The sequence below is a fragment of the Oryzias latipes genome, chromosome 21 (genome assembly GCF_053564925.1).
Source record: "Oryzias latipes strain Hd-rR chromosome 21, Olatipes_Hd-rR_3.1".
Classification (NCBI taxonomy): domain Eukaryota; kingdom Metazoa; phylum Chordata; class Actinopteri; order Beloniformes; family Adrianichthyidae; genus Oryzias; species Oryzias latipes.
Window position 1 is genome coordinate 22,191,643 of NC_136257.1, and position 15,149 is coordinate 22,206,791.

Here is a 15,149-nt window from a genome sequence, read left to right on the forward strand (position 1 = left end):
CAAATTTGCTAAAAAGTCAAATTGTTTGTTTATACTGCATTCCATAACTAAATTTGGCCTACTTAATTTTCTACTTTCTTGGATAAATATTACACATAATTCACAAAACCATTTATGCAATTACATATCATTGAATTCAGCATGTAACCTTTAAAAAAATAGCCGTTCGTTCACATGATTAATGTAGTGGTAGAGAATCACGAATATTTACATGGGTTGTTTTTCTTGTGCAATTTCCTGGACATAAAACTCCCGCTTTATTTAATTTATTTAGAAAGAATTAAAGAGATACACCATTGGCTGTTGATGCCTCACACAGCCGGAAGTTGTGCTTTTATTCTGTAAAAAAAAATCTATCCGGAAGTGTCAAGATCACTGAATTTTAAGATAAACAAAGGTTACATTTTCCAGACGAGCGTGTTTTTGTTAGACGAGTTTGATACAAATATGAAGAGATTTAACATTAACCTTGATGATTCAGCTTTTACTAAAGAAAGAACGCTGGTCTGTATTTCTTCGTTGGCTAACTTAGCATGGTGCTAGTTGACCATTTGTTTGTTTCCCATACAGCAATTTTTAAAAGTAAATTATTTAGCTTATTTATACCAAACGAATTGACTTAAGAGCATTGCGTTTTGTTGACCTCACTTGCTAACATTGTGAATACACTTATAATAATCCGTGCATTATTGGGGTTCATAGGTGAATTTTTTTTTTATGATTTGTTTGCAGCTAAAGCCACATTTTCAGGCTGCATCATCGTGCAAAGGACAGCAAGACCCTTCAGCTTCCGAAGGATCCTCTGTAAATCATCCACCAAAGTTGGTGCAGCAGCCCCTCTCCTATGCAGAATACATAGTTCAGAGTAAAGGCAGTGTGGTTACTGTACCCAAGAACTTTCCCTCCAGAGTGCTTAAGCATGGAGAGCCATATTCCACCTCTTCCACCACAACAGATCAGGACAGTGTGAAAGAGACTGATGTTCCACCCAGAGACTTAGAAAGAAATGAAGAATTATCCGTGGGTGATGAGTCCTGTCCAAAGTCTGATCCTAGCCTCATCCCTGGCCCTAAACCAGTAGGATCTGGAAGCAGCATTATAGTTAGTCCACGTCAGGTATGTAGACTTGCTGTTCTGCATGTAACAGGCAATTGTGTTTGTTTCAAGCATGACATCTTTGTGCATCATTCATTTCTGATCTACTTGTCCAGAGGGGGAATCCTATTTTGAAGTTTGTCAGGAGCGTACCGTGGGAGTTTGGAGATGTTGTGCCAGACTATGTCCTGGGTCAGACAACATGTGCTCTGTTCCTCAGGTAAGTTCTATCTTTATGACTAGGATGTTGTCACAAACCTTTTATTTTAGAGGAATGTTTGACTGTTGATCAAGCTCTGGTTTATTCTATTCTCTTCTACCTTGTGTCCCTTTTGTTTTTTGTACGTGAAGTTTAAGGTATCATAACCTCAACCCAAACTATATTCATGAACGTTTGAAGCAGCTTGGCAATTCCTTCACCCTACGTGTGTTGTTGGTACAAGTAGATGTGGTAAGCACAAGTGTTTTTGTCTTAAAGATACATTTAAAAATCTGTAAGTCTAAAAGTCTGTTAATCTATGTCTTAAAAAATACGCAATTAGAAAGAAACGTTCTTATTAGTTAAAGTCCACATCCTTGCTCTAGCCTGTGATATTACCTTTTAGAACTTTGTGCGCTTAATACAAATAACTTTCTTTTTTTCTTGCAAATTACACTTTTAGGTCTGTATTTCTTTAGCAATTCAATGTGCTTTTTTATCATTTTACACACTTATTTTAAACTCTCGTCTTGGTCTTAAACACTTTTTTCTTTTTATAACTTCTACAGAAAGATCCTCATCATGCATTAAAGGAACTGGCTCGGATTGGTGTGATGGCTGACTGCACTCTGATATTGGCTTGGAGGTAAGATGTGTTAAAAAGGATTCACAAGTTTTTGTGTATGGATCCAATTGTTAACCTTTCAATTGTGAGTCACAGATAATTGCCCTGGCTTCTCAAATCTTTTGAATGAGATTTACTTAATATCAAACTCGGAAATGGGTTTTATTTCTCTTGTTCATCTTGTCATCATTCATAATTTAATTTGCCAGTCCAGAGGAAGCAGGCCGTTATCTGGAAACGTACAAGTCATACGAAAAGAAACCGGCTGATCTCTTAAAGGAGCAAGTTGAGAAGGACTATCTGTCAAAGGTGTGATTGCATTCCTTTATATTTTTTATGTTCCCTCTTTGATGGAAGATTTTTCCAACTATATTTGGGAAGTTGAGATATCTTTATATAAAATTCTCAGTTTAAACCTCCACAGGCACATAAAAATTCGTGATAAATACACTGATATGTCAGTATCATTATTACTTCCATATATATATTTTGATAGACTTTTTTCCTTTACTTAAAGGTTACAGATTGCCTGACCACTGTGAAGTCTATAAACAAGACTGATGCCATTACTTTGCTCTCTACCTTCTCTGTAAGTACTGACCAACATTGCTTTATAGAGACATTGTTAAACAAATAGCTAAAAAAAAACTGCAATGACTGGGGGGGGGGGGGGGGGGGGTATTATGTGGATATGTAGTGTTTTTAGCACAATGTACTGTCGTATAGATACAATTTTAAACTCAGAAATGCAGTTGTATAACAAATAGAATGTGTTTGCTACTTTTTCTATAGTCTGTGGAGGGAATCATCAGTGCCTCAAAGGAAGAGTTGGTTCTCTGTCCTGGCCTTGGACCACAAAAGGTGTGGAAGAATGAAATTCTGCTTCATTTGTTTGATTTATTTTCTTTCTTCTTTTTAGCTGATGAGTCATTTGAAGATGCATACAAGACAAAACCAGTTTAACACAAAAAATAACCTTGTTAAAGTTCACTTCATTAAGATGATATGCAATCATATGACAAACATTGCTTAGACATTACCAGATTGCACCATTTATGCTTTATTAGACTTACAAAGTAATAAGTGAGAGTGAAGATGAACTGCTCCCTTTTACCGGGAGAGACCTTCAGGAGGACTACAGTTAACACGAGTGGCTGCTAAAGCAAAGATCAAATAGGAAATGTGCATTCTGTGCAGAATTTCCGAGGTTTGAAGAGTTTAAAAAAGCCAAATCACAAATGCTTAGACTATTTCATTTTGAGTGTGGACATTGTCTATGTGGGTGAAATATAGGCAGGATATGAACATGTAAACTACAGACTGTAAATCTCAGGCTCTAATGTGATGCCATTTTGTCCTTGCAGGCGAGAAGACTTTACGATGTGCTCCACATGCCCTTTCTCATGACAAAGTCAAAAGACAGCTGAAGCATCTTATCGGACATGTAAACGTGTTGGCACAAAAACAGAGCTATAATGCAAAACAAGATACATATCGAGGATGGCATTACCAGCAGAAAATGTCTCATTTAAAAAATATATTAGGTAAATATAGTACTATCAGCTTTACCTGAGAATCAACTGAGGTTTTTAAATGTTTCATTTCATGTGTTTGTTGTTGTTGTTTGTCCTTAAAGCCTTGGATACGTTTATTGTTTTAACTAATAAATATTTGTATATTTTTCTATTGGTGTCTTGTTTATTTTCTTTGCAGTATTAAAAAAAGATACGCATATTTTGAACTCTGATATGTAGAATATACACAACTGGAATTGATCACAAGATCCAAGACACTTCACTAGGAATATTAATTATTAAAATATAAACATTCTATATAGAATACAAAAGATCAGAATAAAACTTTATTTATCATTAACGTGCAAATTACCATAGATCTATTTAAAAGAGCAGATAGAAAATAAACAGCACTAAAAATATACAGTAAAAAATAATGACAACAGTAAATTCAAATCTCATAATGGGTAAAACTACACATAGTTCTAATGTCACATTTATGGAGCTTGATTTAAGGCATTTAGTGTTTCTGCAAGAATACAAATGAAATACAAAAAGACAGTTTGATTTTTGTTTTATATCATAATTCTAAATGTTGAAGGTAAAAACAAAAAAATTGTGACTCGAGTACGACTGACATTGAATTTCTCACCTTTGTTGTTCTGATTCTTTTCTCGATTAATAGCATGATGAAAAAAAATTGTGTCACTTTTATATTTAATTAAAATAACAAAAAAACTTGAACGCATTTATCATGCAACAAAACTTTTAAAATCTGTTTCTTTTTTGTTTAATTTTCTTTAATTTTATTTTTTTTACAAACTTTATTGAATGTAACAATTCAATACACAACAATGCAAAACAGCAACAAGAAAAGAAACAAACCAGGGGATTATTATTATATTTTACATAAAAACATTGAAACTGACGCGCAGATGGAATGTTTTAATGGCTTTCTTATTGTCAGAGTTTCTTAGTATGTCAATGTATTGTTTGACAAAGACAGAAAAATGAGGGGTATGATGTGTAACTTTGGATTTATAAATGTTCCATTTGCAGAAAAAAAATAAAAGTTTAATGATGTATAATTGTTCTTTTTTATGAGATGGACAGTGGGTGAGGCCAAACATAACATGTTCTAAGTACAGGTGAAAGTCTGGGTCAATGTGGGTGGAAATGAAATTAAAAACTTTAGATCATAGAGTAGTGGAAAAGGGACATGACCAAAATAAATGTACAGCATCTTCAGGGTGTTCTTGACCAAAAGAACAGGTTACATCAATATCTTCTTTGAACCTTTGCAGATATAGTTTGGATGGGTAAAATTTATGGACTAATTTAAATGAGATTTCTTTCACTTTATTGGTTAAAAAGTATTTGGGAATGGATACAACATCCTTCTGAAAGAGTGAGTGTATGCAGCGATTTGTGTTACATGAAGAAGAAAAACAAATTTGGCCTATTTCTAATTTAGTTAGGCCAATTGGTAACAGAGTTGGACTCCACAATGATGAGCTTTTGAATAACGTAGTTATACACTTAGGAATTGCTTTCAAAACAATGTTAAACTCCGTTTTAGGTAATTTGATGCAATATTTGAGGCAGAGTTTTTCATGTGACATTAAAGATCCGTTTGATTTAAACAGTTGATGAACCAGAAGGATGTTTTGAGTAAACCAAGATGGATAAAATAAGGATTTATGTCTATCTGATGTCTTTGCTGTTCCATATCTGTGTGGAGAAAAAATGTGTTTGTAAATGAGTGACCAGGAAGGTAAGATTTGTTTATGGAAGCAGGAAAGCTTTATTGGGATCTTTACCACATTATAGTAACAAAATAAAAGAAAGTTTATGGCTCCCAATTTGGAGAAAATGTGTTTAATTTTCTTTAGCTTACAAATGTAGACATTTCCGGGAACCAGGAAGTCGCATAGTGACGTCATACCAGGAAGTGTAGCCAGTACCAGCGCTACCCCGAGTTGCACATCTTTTCTTTTTTTTCTTTTTTACTACTTTTTTATTTATTTAACATTTTAACACCGATTTGTATTCAATGTAGTTTGATTAAAATAGGCTGCTACGCTGATGGATCGAAAGAACTTTGTGGATATGGACACAAAGAAAGAGGAGGATGCGTCTCCTGAAGAGTGGGTCGCGCTGTGTGACTTTACAGGAAGCGGCTCTGAGCAGGTTAGAGAACCCGCAGGCGTCAGCCTCGCATCTGAGCACCCGCAGCCCTGAATAACCTCCCCTCTCTCGCCCCGCAGCTGAGTTTCTACACAGGAGACAGGCTGCTTGTCCTCTCCAAGTCTTCTGCAGACTGGTGGTGGGCGGAGCTGCAGGGGGTCACGGGTTATGCTCCGGCCAGATACCTGCGCGAGGACACCGCCGATGAGGAAGAGGATGCTTCTATAGAGGACCCGTGGCAGGATGAAGAATACTATGGAAGCTACGGGACACTGGTTAGATATGTGAACGTGTTTTGTAAACATAATAGTTACTTTTTGTTTACTCTAATAGACTTTCCCTCAAAAAGGCTTTAATATTATTTATAACAAAGAGTACAGCATTAATTAAAAATAATCAAATTAGACAAACATCCCAGCTAATTTAGGATAAAACAGTTTTTACTTCAGCTGATGGAAATCAGAAGAGGTTAAATTATTTTTGTAACAAATGTCTCTTTGCTAGTGAAACTTAACTAAAGAAAGCATTATATAAAAATATAGTGTCTTTTAATGGAAAAAAATGGTTAAAGGCATGAACTTGAAAGTTTATATTTAAGTGTTAAAACAAAAATCTCAATTAAGTTTTTGTGTTTTTCTTTGAAATTCATCATCAAAGCTTGCTAAGTATCTTAAGACTAGGGGTCTGCAACCTGGGGCTCCGGAGCCACATGTGGCTCTTTTACCCCTCCATTGTGGCTCTTTTACCCCTCCATTGTGGCTCTTTTACCCCTCCATTGTGGCTCTCTGGTTAAAGAAAAATTACAAGTTTTTATTTTTCAAAAAGTAAGTAGAAAAGTTTAAAAAAATAGTTGACAGTCTCACAAGTCAAACTAAAACATTATGACAGAAATGTGTGTTCTATTGAAAATGAATTTGAGGTAAGTAATCACAATCAGAATTAAGGTGCACCAGGATTAATTATGATTTTTAAAGGGTTACTTAATTAGCTCTGATTTAATATTTGTTAATTAGGTCTACAAATTTTTGACTGTGATGCCCCACTAACAGTAAAATAATCTTTTTTTTTCAAATCACCGCTTACATAACACTTCCTACTGCTACATTTGCTGCATTGAGATGATCTTTTGTGACACATGGGGTATCTTACTTTGAAAGGGAGTCATACGAAACTTTGTCAAAAGTTAGAAATTGTTTCTTATTTTCAAAAAAAGGCTATTTTTTCATTTTATTTCATTTATTCCAAAAAACAGGAGTTTATTTTTAAAAATCATAATAGTGATGATAACATAAATGCAAATGTGGTTCTTACTCTTGTAAAGATTGAAATAACACTTTGGGTTGTCGTCAGTAAAAAATTGACCTGAATGGCTCTTTAAGTGTCAAAGGTTGCAGACCTCTGGGTTAGACAAAGAAATACATCAGGGGAAAGTAATCTAAGTTATTTATCTTCCTGCTCCTCTCATCTTATATCTTTATATTATTTAGGTTTTACACTCACTTTATGAATTATTTATTTGTTTACACAAATTCAATACATTTAGTATTCATACATTAACATATCCAACTAAACCGATCCCCTACTTTGGGTATCTTGCAATGTCTGACGATATCAAACGGCAAAGTCAATCAAAACAGCAAATCATCAGCTTTATCTAAATTTTTAAAGTGTTTTAACATAATTAAAATTGAAAAAAGTGATGGATGTTAAAAGCTAAACTTAATAAAACATATTTAATAAATACCGTAGTTCAATAAAAACAGCTCATGCCACAAATAAAATCCATAGGCAATCTAAACCTTTACAAAGACTGCAATCAGACCAAATAATGTTTTGTACAATTATGCTGCCTTTGCTCAGAGAGAAAAATAAATCTTACAAAAATGGTCAACAAATTGCCTTCCCAAACAAACCACAGCTGAGACCCACCCTGTCTATCTATCAAGCAGGAAATGCAGCTGATCTGGTGGATTTTTAAACACAGCTTGTTTGCATCCCTAACATTATTATAAAAAAAATGGTCCCATTTAAATAGATGCAGTTCTTTGCAGCAGGCTTGAGCTATTAACTCGAGTCTGACTTACTGCTGCCATATAAAGTTGCTGTGTCCACCTATGCTAGCCCACTTTGTGAAAACACTGAACCTTTCTCTCCATCTTTTCCTCGAAGGAATAGTGAAGGCCCAGCTGATCAACAGCAAGCAGGACAGGTGTGGTTGAAAAAGCAAGCAGGGCGGGGACTCTTTAGAACCAGGATTGGACATGAACATCTCTCTATTATTCACTTATTTAATATGTTTCAGAAGCTTCACCTGGAGATGCTGTCCGACCGGAGCCGCACTGAAACGTACAGACAGGTCATTGTCAGTAACAGCGCCTCCCTGAGGAACAAGGTGGTGATGGACCTCGGCTGTGGGACGGGCATCATCAGCATGTTCTGTGCTCAGCTGGCGAAACCCTCAGCGGTAATGTTAATAGGATGTCACATACAGTCAGATACATATGTATTCCACCACACTGCACTCTAAATATACCTTATGTAATATACGGCAAACACTTTTTTTGCATGAATATAATGCACACTCTGCTTCATTTACAGAGAAGCAAACAAGTACTGGTGGAATATTACCAATCAAAGTGAACTATTATTTCTATCTACATGGGAGGGAGGAGACTTTGTTAGGTTCTAAATATTGTAGAAAATGTACTGTTAGTTGGTTCAGATTTTATGTAATTCATACAACATACAATATATTAGACCAACATCTGTTTTGTTGTTAATTTTTTTACTAAATTCATTTAAAGAAGGACAACTTTATCCTAAAATGAGAACACTACTAATATCATGCTATTCTAAAATTGTTCTTAAACTTCTGTCCTAAAAGACTAAACACTAAAATAAGTCATAAAATCCTAAAAAAAAGAACAGTTCCTGAGATAATTGTGGTAATACTCCCATCTGCTGGTGAAGAACTTGCATGGACAGTTTGATCATGTTGGAAGCTGTTGTGTGTTTTCTAGGTGTATGCTGTGGAGGCGAGCTCCATGGCAGACTACACCGGACAGCTGGTGAAGCACAACGGCTGTGAGGACGTGGTGACGGTGATGAAGGGACGAGCCGAGGAGCTGGAGCTGCCCGAGCAGGTGGACGTCCTGGTGTCTGAGTGGATGGGGAACTGCCTCCTGGTAAAATGAACACCTTTAGTGCTGTCAGCGAACAGTTTTTTAGATTTCTGTGACGATGCCCGTCGTGTGTTTCGTCATCCAAGCTTGATGATGCTTGGTGTACACAGCAACTGTCTGGATTTGTTCCTTTTCTTGGCTCTAGTTTGAGTTCATGGTGGAGTCGGTTCTGGTTGCCAGGGACCGCTGGCTCAAAGATGGAGGTGTAATGTGGCCCTCCTCGGCAGCCCTCACTCTAGTTCCATGTCAGGCCAGAAGCTACTACGCAGAGAAAATGTCCTTCTGGGAGCGGCCCTATGGCCTGGACTTCACACCTCTTCAGTAAGAGTTTTGTGTCTGCTGTTGACTCCAAACTACACGGTGTCATAGTTAAAGACCCACTCCAATGAAAATAGTGTTTTTAACATGTTATTGTGGCGTCAAACTGATCATGCAGGGCACATTTAAAGAAAATTAAGCTCAAAACTGCAGTTTTTGAGTATTTTATTATTCAAACTGTTGCGAATCAGGAGGCAATAAAAAAAATGCTGTCTCAAAAAGAACTAATTTGTTAAGTAGAAAATACAGTTTGCAATTCACAAACTCCATTCTGATGCCTCCACTAGACAAATAGATCCATGAACGTCTTTGTTTTCCTCATCTGAGCTGGCATTTGGCTCAAAACCGTACAGCTGGATAGCTCCAATGTTGGTCGCCATTTTTGTTGCGTCTGTAATGTTAGGTCGGGGTTGTGAGGGGCTGTAAGCCAGCGGGAGAGCATGTTAATAATGAGCTCAGATATGAGTGATGGGAAGGGGGGTAGGGTCTCTCCCTACCAGCAGTCCCGCTCAAAACTCAGAGACTAATTTCAAATGTTTTTGTTTTTTTTCATTTTTGGCTAAAAACAGCATACGGTACTGATGATTTAAAGCCCGCTGTCTTTTACAACAGATCAAAAGATGATCGACTGTTTCTTTAAGCTATAACTTAATTATGAAGAGATGCACATCTTATTTCCACGAATTAAACACACAACAGGAATATCCTCATAGTCAGACACAAACAGCAAGGATTAATCTAAATGAACCTTTTTTGCCCTTTTATTTTAGGTTAAGAGCAAAATGTCAGAATGAAAACAGTTTTGGGGAGTCACGCTTCTGTATTTTTGGAACTAAAGGTTTGAACGTGTAAACATGGCAGACTACTATTTTAAAAAGCAACAAAGCCTCGCAATACCAACAAAAATTAAGTTTTTAAAAAATGTATTGGGGATCAAAATCCTGCTCTGTAGCTGGACTCATTTCTGTAATATTCCTCATGTGTGACTGTCACCTGTTTGTGTTGTGGCACTTGAAAACCGCAAATACTGTTAATAATCTTGTAGTTTGCTTGAAGTCTGAATTTCTCACAACCTCATTCTGGAACTTTTAAAAAGATAAAACTTCATATTTTAAATGCAGCTGACAGAGACAAGTTTACAACATTTCACACTTTATATTTGATTGTCGTTTTATGATCACTTTTCCTTGAGGAATTGTTGGACAATTATAGCAAGCACAAGAACTGAGAGTAGGGGTTTGCTTAAAAAGTTGTGATCATGTGTTCTTATCGACCACAAAATGACCCATCAACGGAAGGAAGTAGAAGTTATGTCAACCGTGGCAGCAGTTCACTTGTGTTTCCTCTTTTCCTTGGCTCTGAAGCTCTTTTCCTCTCTGCAGGTCTTTGGCACAGCAAGAGTTCTTCAATAAGCCTAAATTCAGCCACGTCATCGAGCTTAACGACTGTCTTGCTGCTCCGTGTGACGTGATCAGCATGGACATGTATGCCCTGCAAGTGAGAGACCTTGAGGTAATAAAGGTTTATTACTACATAAAAGCCTGTGATGTAACTTTGCAGGTTTTTTATTTTTTTGACCCTACTGAAGTTTCATTTATCAGGAAATGAGGGGGGAGTTTCAGTTTTCCGTGGAAACGTCTGGGCTCTTCCATGGATTCACAGCCTGGTTCTCTGTTCATTTTGAGAGCCTGGAGACCGGAGGCACAACAATAGAGCTAAATACTGGGCCAAACTCAGAGTAAAACAAATAAACAACAATTGTATTTATATTCTGAAAGCCAACATACGGCAAATAACACCTAATTTGCTGTTTCACGGCAGGCCGACCCACTGGAAGCAGACTCTTTTTATGCTGGACGAGCCGGTCAGTGTGTTTTCTGGAGACTCCATCACCGGAACCATCGGCCTGCACAGGAACCCCATCTGGAGACGGCACATGACCGTTACTCTACAATGGAACATCCGCGGCCAAACTGAGGAGGCAGACAGTTTCCAGGCAAACGTCCCACAGTGCACTCACCCACAAACCTGCAGTGGCACATTTTACACGAGCTTATTCACTTCTTTGGTTTTTTTTCCTGTCCGTAGGGTGGGAAAAAAAGCTTCCCAATGTGGAGGTGACAGACTGAACGTGACCACCAAGAAACGGTCTTCAACTCCATGCTGCTGCACAGAAGAGCCCCTGGCGGGACATCTGCAGTTCATAGGCGACAAACAATAACAGTAGGAACAAAATGCACCAACTCAGACTGAAGTTTCATTTTATTATGACAAGACTTGAGGTGAAAAAAACTACAGTACACTTTTATGGTTTTCTTTTACTCATCTACTGATGCACTATCAATATTTACAGTGTCATGTTGTGTGATTTAAGAAGACCTCACCTTAACTTTCCAATCTGAGTTTTTTGTGACTTCTATCTCGGTTTTGTCATCCCATGTTTACAACTTGAGTCAACCAGGAAGTTTCTGATTATTGAAAAACTGATTAAGCTTATCCCTAAATGTTTTTTCAGTGAATTTATCATTTTCTGTTCACTCAAATCTTTTCCTGGGTGTTTCAAAACGTTGACCGTGCTTGTAACATCTCTAATTTAGTGTCATGAAATAGCGGAACAATAAAAAATACACTTGGTTTTAAGTTGTGTCTTCTTTGTCTCAACAAAGTCAAATATTCAAAAATGTTGAAAGAAAGTGACGACTGTGGAGTTGCTGCACATCTGTCTTTGTTTTGTATCCTTAAGTCTCGATCTTAATCTTGGTTTTGCTTTTGGAGCGTGTGCTGACCTCGGAGGGGGAACCCTGAGAAGAGAAGCCCTCAGGAGAAAGTTGCCGGGAGATGGGGACGAAGAGGGGGGGTTTGACAACTTTCCCTTTCACGTCCTTGTTTTTCTCCTTTTTCTGCCTCAGGTGTTTATCGCAGTGGTTCACAAATGTATCCAGCTTGACAAAAGTCTTGTTGCAAACCTTGCAGTGGTAGGGCCGCTGTCCTTTTTTCAGGCGCACGCGCAGCCGGATGTAGGAGGAGCGCACAAATGTGCGACAGCAGACCCCACACTTCAGATCCTCGGCGCTGCTTTGCGCCTCCTGGGGCTGGCTGAGCAGAGGGGCAGGGGCGGCTTTGGCCTCCCCGGAGGCCTCCTCGGCTTTGTGAGAGAGCAGCAGCGACAAGGAGTGAAACGCCAGGCCGCACTTCTTGCACTTGTATACCTTCTCCTCAGTGTGCAGGCGGACATGCGCCAGAAGCCCGGCCTTCTGGGTGAAGGACTTGCCACAGAAGGTGCATTTAAAGGGTTTCTCGCCAGTGTGGAGCCGGCGGTGCGTCTTTAGGTGTGAAGCCCGGCCAAAAGTCTTCCCACAGTCGGGGCACTTGAACGGCCGGTCTCCACTATGGATTTTCTTGTGGGCCACCAGGTGGGAGGACTGATGGAAATACTTGTTGCAGATGCCACATTGAAACTTCCTCTCTTTGCTGTGGGAGGCCAGGTGAAGAGCCAAATGGGCCGATGAGACGAACGTTTTGGAGCACAGGCTGCAGCTGTGCGGATCCAGGCGGATGCGCCTGTGGGGTCGCTGTCCATTGGGGGGGCTGCTGCTGCTGCTCCCACCGCCGCCCGCCTGGCAGGACGGGCATTTGGAGGGACCGTCTGTTTTACTTGACGGGTGCTGGGAGGAATCGGAGGCGGTGGAATCTGGAACGGGGCCCGGCTGAAGTGGGATGAAACTGCAACCACAGTCTGAGCAGAGCCCAGAATGCTGCGCCTTCTCACTGGTTTTCTCCAGCATCCTGCCATCTACAGCGTCTTACACAGAGGATCTGAGAGCGGAGACAAACACATCATGATGGTTCAAAGATGCAGAGCATTTCTGCGTCCTCTCCATTTACTGGATGAGAGAACTGGACAGAGCGAGTGTGACATCACCCAAAGACAATGACTTACTTCTGCCTCCAACCAAATTAAGTCAATTCAGTCGTCATTTTATTCGCGGCACGAACGTCGGCACGTTGGAAGCAGACGCCAGTTAACAGTGATTGGTCCGAGTCAACGTTTCTATGGCAACCACTCTCACCAGCTATGAGTAAGTCCACTGAAAGTGGATTTGGGAGAATCTGTCCAACATTTCGAATGTTCAATGTGAGACCACATACTTTAATTGAGGCATCTGATTGGTCCGTTTTTAACCTGAACACTAGCGATAAAAACAATGTCAAGGGGAAATAATAGGATTAGCAAGTAGATGTTAAATACAGGTGACTGAATAATAGCTGTTTATTTCTCAATAAAAGTCTATGGGATTTTGGCTTCTTGGAGACTGTGGGTACTTCCTGTTTGGAATGTAAAGAGGGTGGAGTCACTCAATCCAGTTCTTTTTTATTATTATTATTTGTCTGCAAGTTATTAAGGACATGTACCTAGTGTAACATACAAACATGTCAGAGCAAATCGAAGAATAAAACTGTTTTACACCCGACAACAAAACAATGAAGCAAAACATAATTTAAATAGAGGTCTGGTAATTTGAAGTAATACATTTTAAAACTTTAGTCTTTTCTTTTAAATCATTTTTGATTATGCATTATTCTGTAGGGCAAATATAGGATGTTTCCTGATCATTTTCTTTTCTGCATATTTTGCCAAAGTCCAGTACCCCCATACCATCAATGGTCCTCTCATGCAAACCTGATTTATGCATCTTTTCTTCTGCGGTACTTCCTGTCTATGTTGCGTCCGCGCGCTTTCACTGTGACACAACTCGTTCTATGGATGTAACACAGTTTTAACCCAGACATGAATATTTGAAGGGGGAAAAACAACGGCTTACTTAGCAGCTGCCGCATGAACGGCAGGCCCCGCTTGGCTGCGAACAAAGCAGAGGATGAGGCTCCAGAAGAGCAGAGAGACGGCGATAACCGCCGTCTGTGTCAATTAAACAACGAGTCTCTGATTTGGAGGTGTTTGTCCAATTATAGTGCACAATAAAACAAAAACACGTCACAATGGCTGCATTCATGGGGCTCGGGGAGCTCGTATTTCTTCGCTTCTGTTTGTGTTTTCATGGGCTGAAAGCGGACAGCAGCATCTAGCGAGCGGCGGTGCAACTTTCACGCAGAACAGAAATTCACGACCTCGTGCGCTTTAACGAGCGACTTCCGCTCATCTATAAGTTTCGTTTTACCCAGCCCGGGGTAGTTGGACGAAGCTGGTTTCAGGTTGGACCATTGTCCGTTATTTGCCAAATCCTGATTTCACACGAACATGAAACCTTGAGCTTATTCCAGAAACCGAAACAATAGATAATTGTAGGCTGCATGTTGTTCTCATCCATGATTTTGGCCGGAAATCTCTATAAAGAAAACAACCCTGTCTACAGTTTTTTTAAGGCCGATATTATTTACAAGTAACCTGCGACTAAGCACAAATGTATGGAGGATCTTTTATGCCATTATTCCAAATTATTAAGTGCAAATTATTTTACATTTGAAATAAAAAAATACGTGCAAACAAAAGAATTGTACTCTTGAAACTTATAAATGTATACTATAAAAAAACGGAGCAGGGCACTGTTACAAATGTGCCACAAAGCCAGCCAATCACAGACATGAACATGAAAGTTGATTGACCGTCAGTATTTTAACCACTGACTGTATAATATACAGTCAATACTGCCATATCCCTTGTGCTATCTTAGATGACCCCACCCTTACATTGACATGGTCTCCCTACCATGACAAAGGTGGATAAATGTGGAAAGATTTCATGTAATCCATGGACACCAGTGAAGATCACAAATCATTGAAGTAAAAAAGGTTCATCGCACTGTCTAGTGGGTCTAGATGACCCAACTCCCAATGTTAAAGTGCCTAGGATAGCACAAGGGATAAAGGTCAATGCTGTAACCCTAACCCGCCATAGTTATGTGTGAAGAGTCACTTACTTTTTTTTCAATGCTATCTACCTTTTTGAGTATAGGCATGGATGAAAACTTTTCTTGTTTGCCCATTGAAACGTTCAGTTATGAAATGTTTAC

At 38.9% G+C, this 15,149-nt stretch overlaps 3 protein-coding genes across 6 annotated transcripts; 2 read left to right on the forward strand and 1 right to left on the reverse strand.

Moving 5' to 3' along the window:
• Positions 1-327: 327 nt before the first annotated feature.
• On the forward strand, positions 328-3,603 carry ercc1 (excision repair cross-complementation group 1). The gene is made up of 9 exons (XM_023951112.2): positions 328-504; positions 733-1,116; positions 1,212-1,315; positions 1,447-1,546; positions 1,864-1,940; positions 2,129-2,228; positions 2,437-2,508; positions 2,712-2,780; positions 3,284-3,603. Exons 1-9 carry the CDS (start codon positions 448-450, stop codon positions 3,344-3,346), a joined length of 1,026 nt encoding a protein of 341 aa, XP_023806880.1. The 5' UTR covers positions 328-447; the 3' UTR covers positions 3,347-3,603.
• A 1,750-nt stretch (positions 3,604-5,353) lies between these two features.
• On the forward strand, positions 5,354-11,760 carry prmt2 (protein arginine methyltransferase 2). Of its 3 annotated transcripts, XM_078939945.1 has the most exons (10): positions 5,354-5,623; positions 5,701-5,895; positions 7,790-7,829; positions 7,923-8,084; positions 8,641-8,805; positions 8,948-9,123; positions 10,503-10,632; positions 10,722-10,858; positions 10,942-11,116; positions 11,209-11,760. In XM_078939945.1, the coding sequence occupies exons 2-10, from the start codon at positions 5,864-5,866 to the stop codon at positions 11,239-11,241; spliced, it is 1,050 nt and encodes a 349-aa protein (XP_078796071.1). In that variant the 5' UTR covers positions 5,354-5,623; positions 5,701-5,863; the 3' UTR covers positions 11,242-11,760. The 3 variants fall into 3 exon arrangements, 2 of the variants coding, with proteins under 2 accessions (XP_078796071.1, XP_011487981.1); XR_002292753.3 differs by lacking the exon at positions 7,790-7,829 and having other exon boundaries at positions 5,355-5,623; positions 10,709-10,858; XM_011489679.4 differs by lacking the exon at positions 7,790-7,829 and having other exon boundaries at positions 5,355-5,623.
• On the reverse strand, positions 11,365-14,269 carry LOC101169324 (uncharacterized). Of its 2 annotated transcripts, XM_020713046.3 has the most exons (3): positions 13,944-14,083; positions 13,802-13,879; positions 11,365-12,936 (listed from the first exon to the last, which is right to left on the reverse strand). In XM_020713046.3, the coding sequence occupies exon 3, from the start codon at positions 12,903-12,905 to the stop codon at positions 11,859-11,861; it is 1,047 nt and encodes a 348-aa protein (XP_020568705.1). In that variant the 5' UTR covers positions 12,906-12,936; positions 13,802-13,879; positions 13,944-14,083; the 3' UTR covers positions 11,365-11,858. The 2 variants fall into 2 exon arrangements, with proteins under 2 accessions (XP_020568705.1, XP_004081919.1); XM_004081871.5 differs by lacking the exon at positions 13,802-13,879 and having other exon boundaries at positions 13,944-14,269.
• Positions 14,270-15,149: the final 880 nt, after the last annotated feature.

What these genes read in the sequence shown, in the direction of transcription:
- ercc1 (XM_023951112.2), top strand. Translation starts at nt 448, where the DNA reads ATGAAGAGATTTAACATTAACCTTGATGATTCAGCTTTTACTAAAGAA. An exon ending in TTATAGTTAGTCCACGTCAG is followed by an intron (nt 1,117 to 1,211) that starts GTATGTAGACTT and finishes CTACTTGTCCAG; the next exon opens with AGGGGGAATCCTATTTTGAA. An exon ending in CTGGCCTTGGACCACAAAAG is followed by an intron (nt 2,781 to 3,283) that starts GTGTGGAAGAAT and finishes TTGTCCTTGCAG; the next exon opens with GCGAGAAGACTTTACGATGT.
- prmt2 (XM_011489679.4), top strand. Translation starts at nt 5,519, where the DNA reads ATGGATCGAAAGAACTTTGTGGATATGGACACAAAGAAAGAGGAGGAT. An exon ending in CAGGAAGCGGCTCTGAGCAG is followed by an intron (nt 5,624 to 5,700) that starts GTTAGAGAACCC and finishes CTCGCCCCGCAG; the next exon opens with CTGAGTTTCTACACAGGAGA. An exon ending in AATACTGGGCCAAACTCAGA is followed by an intron (nt 10,859 to 10,941) that starts GTAAAACAAATA and finishes GTTTCACGGCAG; the next exon opens with GCCGACCCACTGGAAGCAGA.
- LOC101169324 (XM_004081871.5), bottom strand. Translation starts at nt 12,905, where the DNA reads ATGCTGGAGAAAACCAGTGAGAAGGCGCAGCATTCTGGGCTCTGCTCA.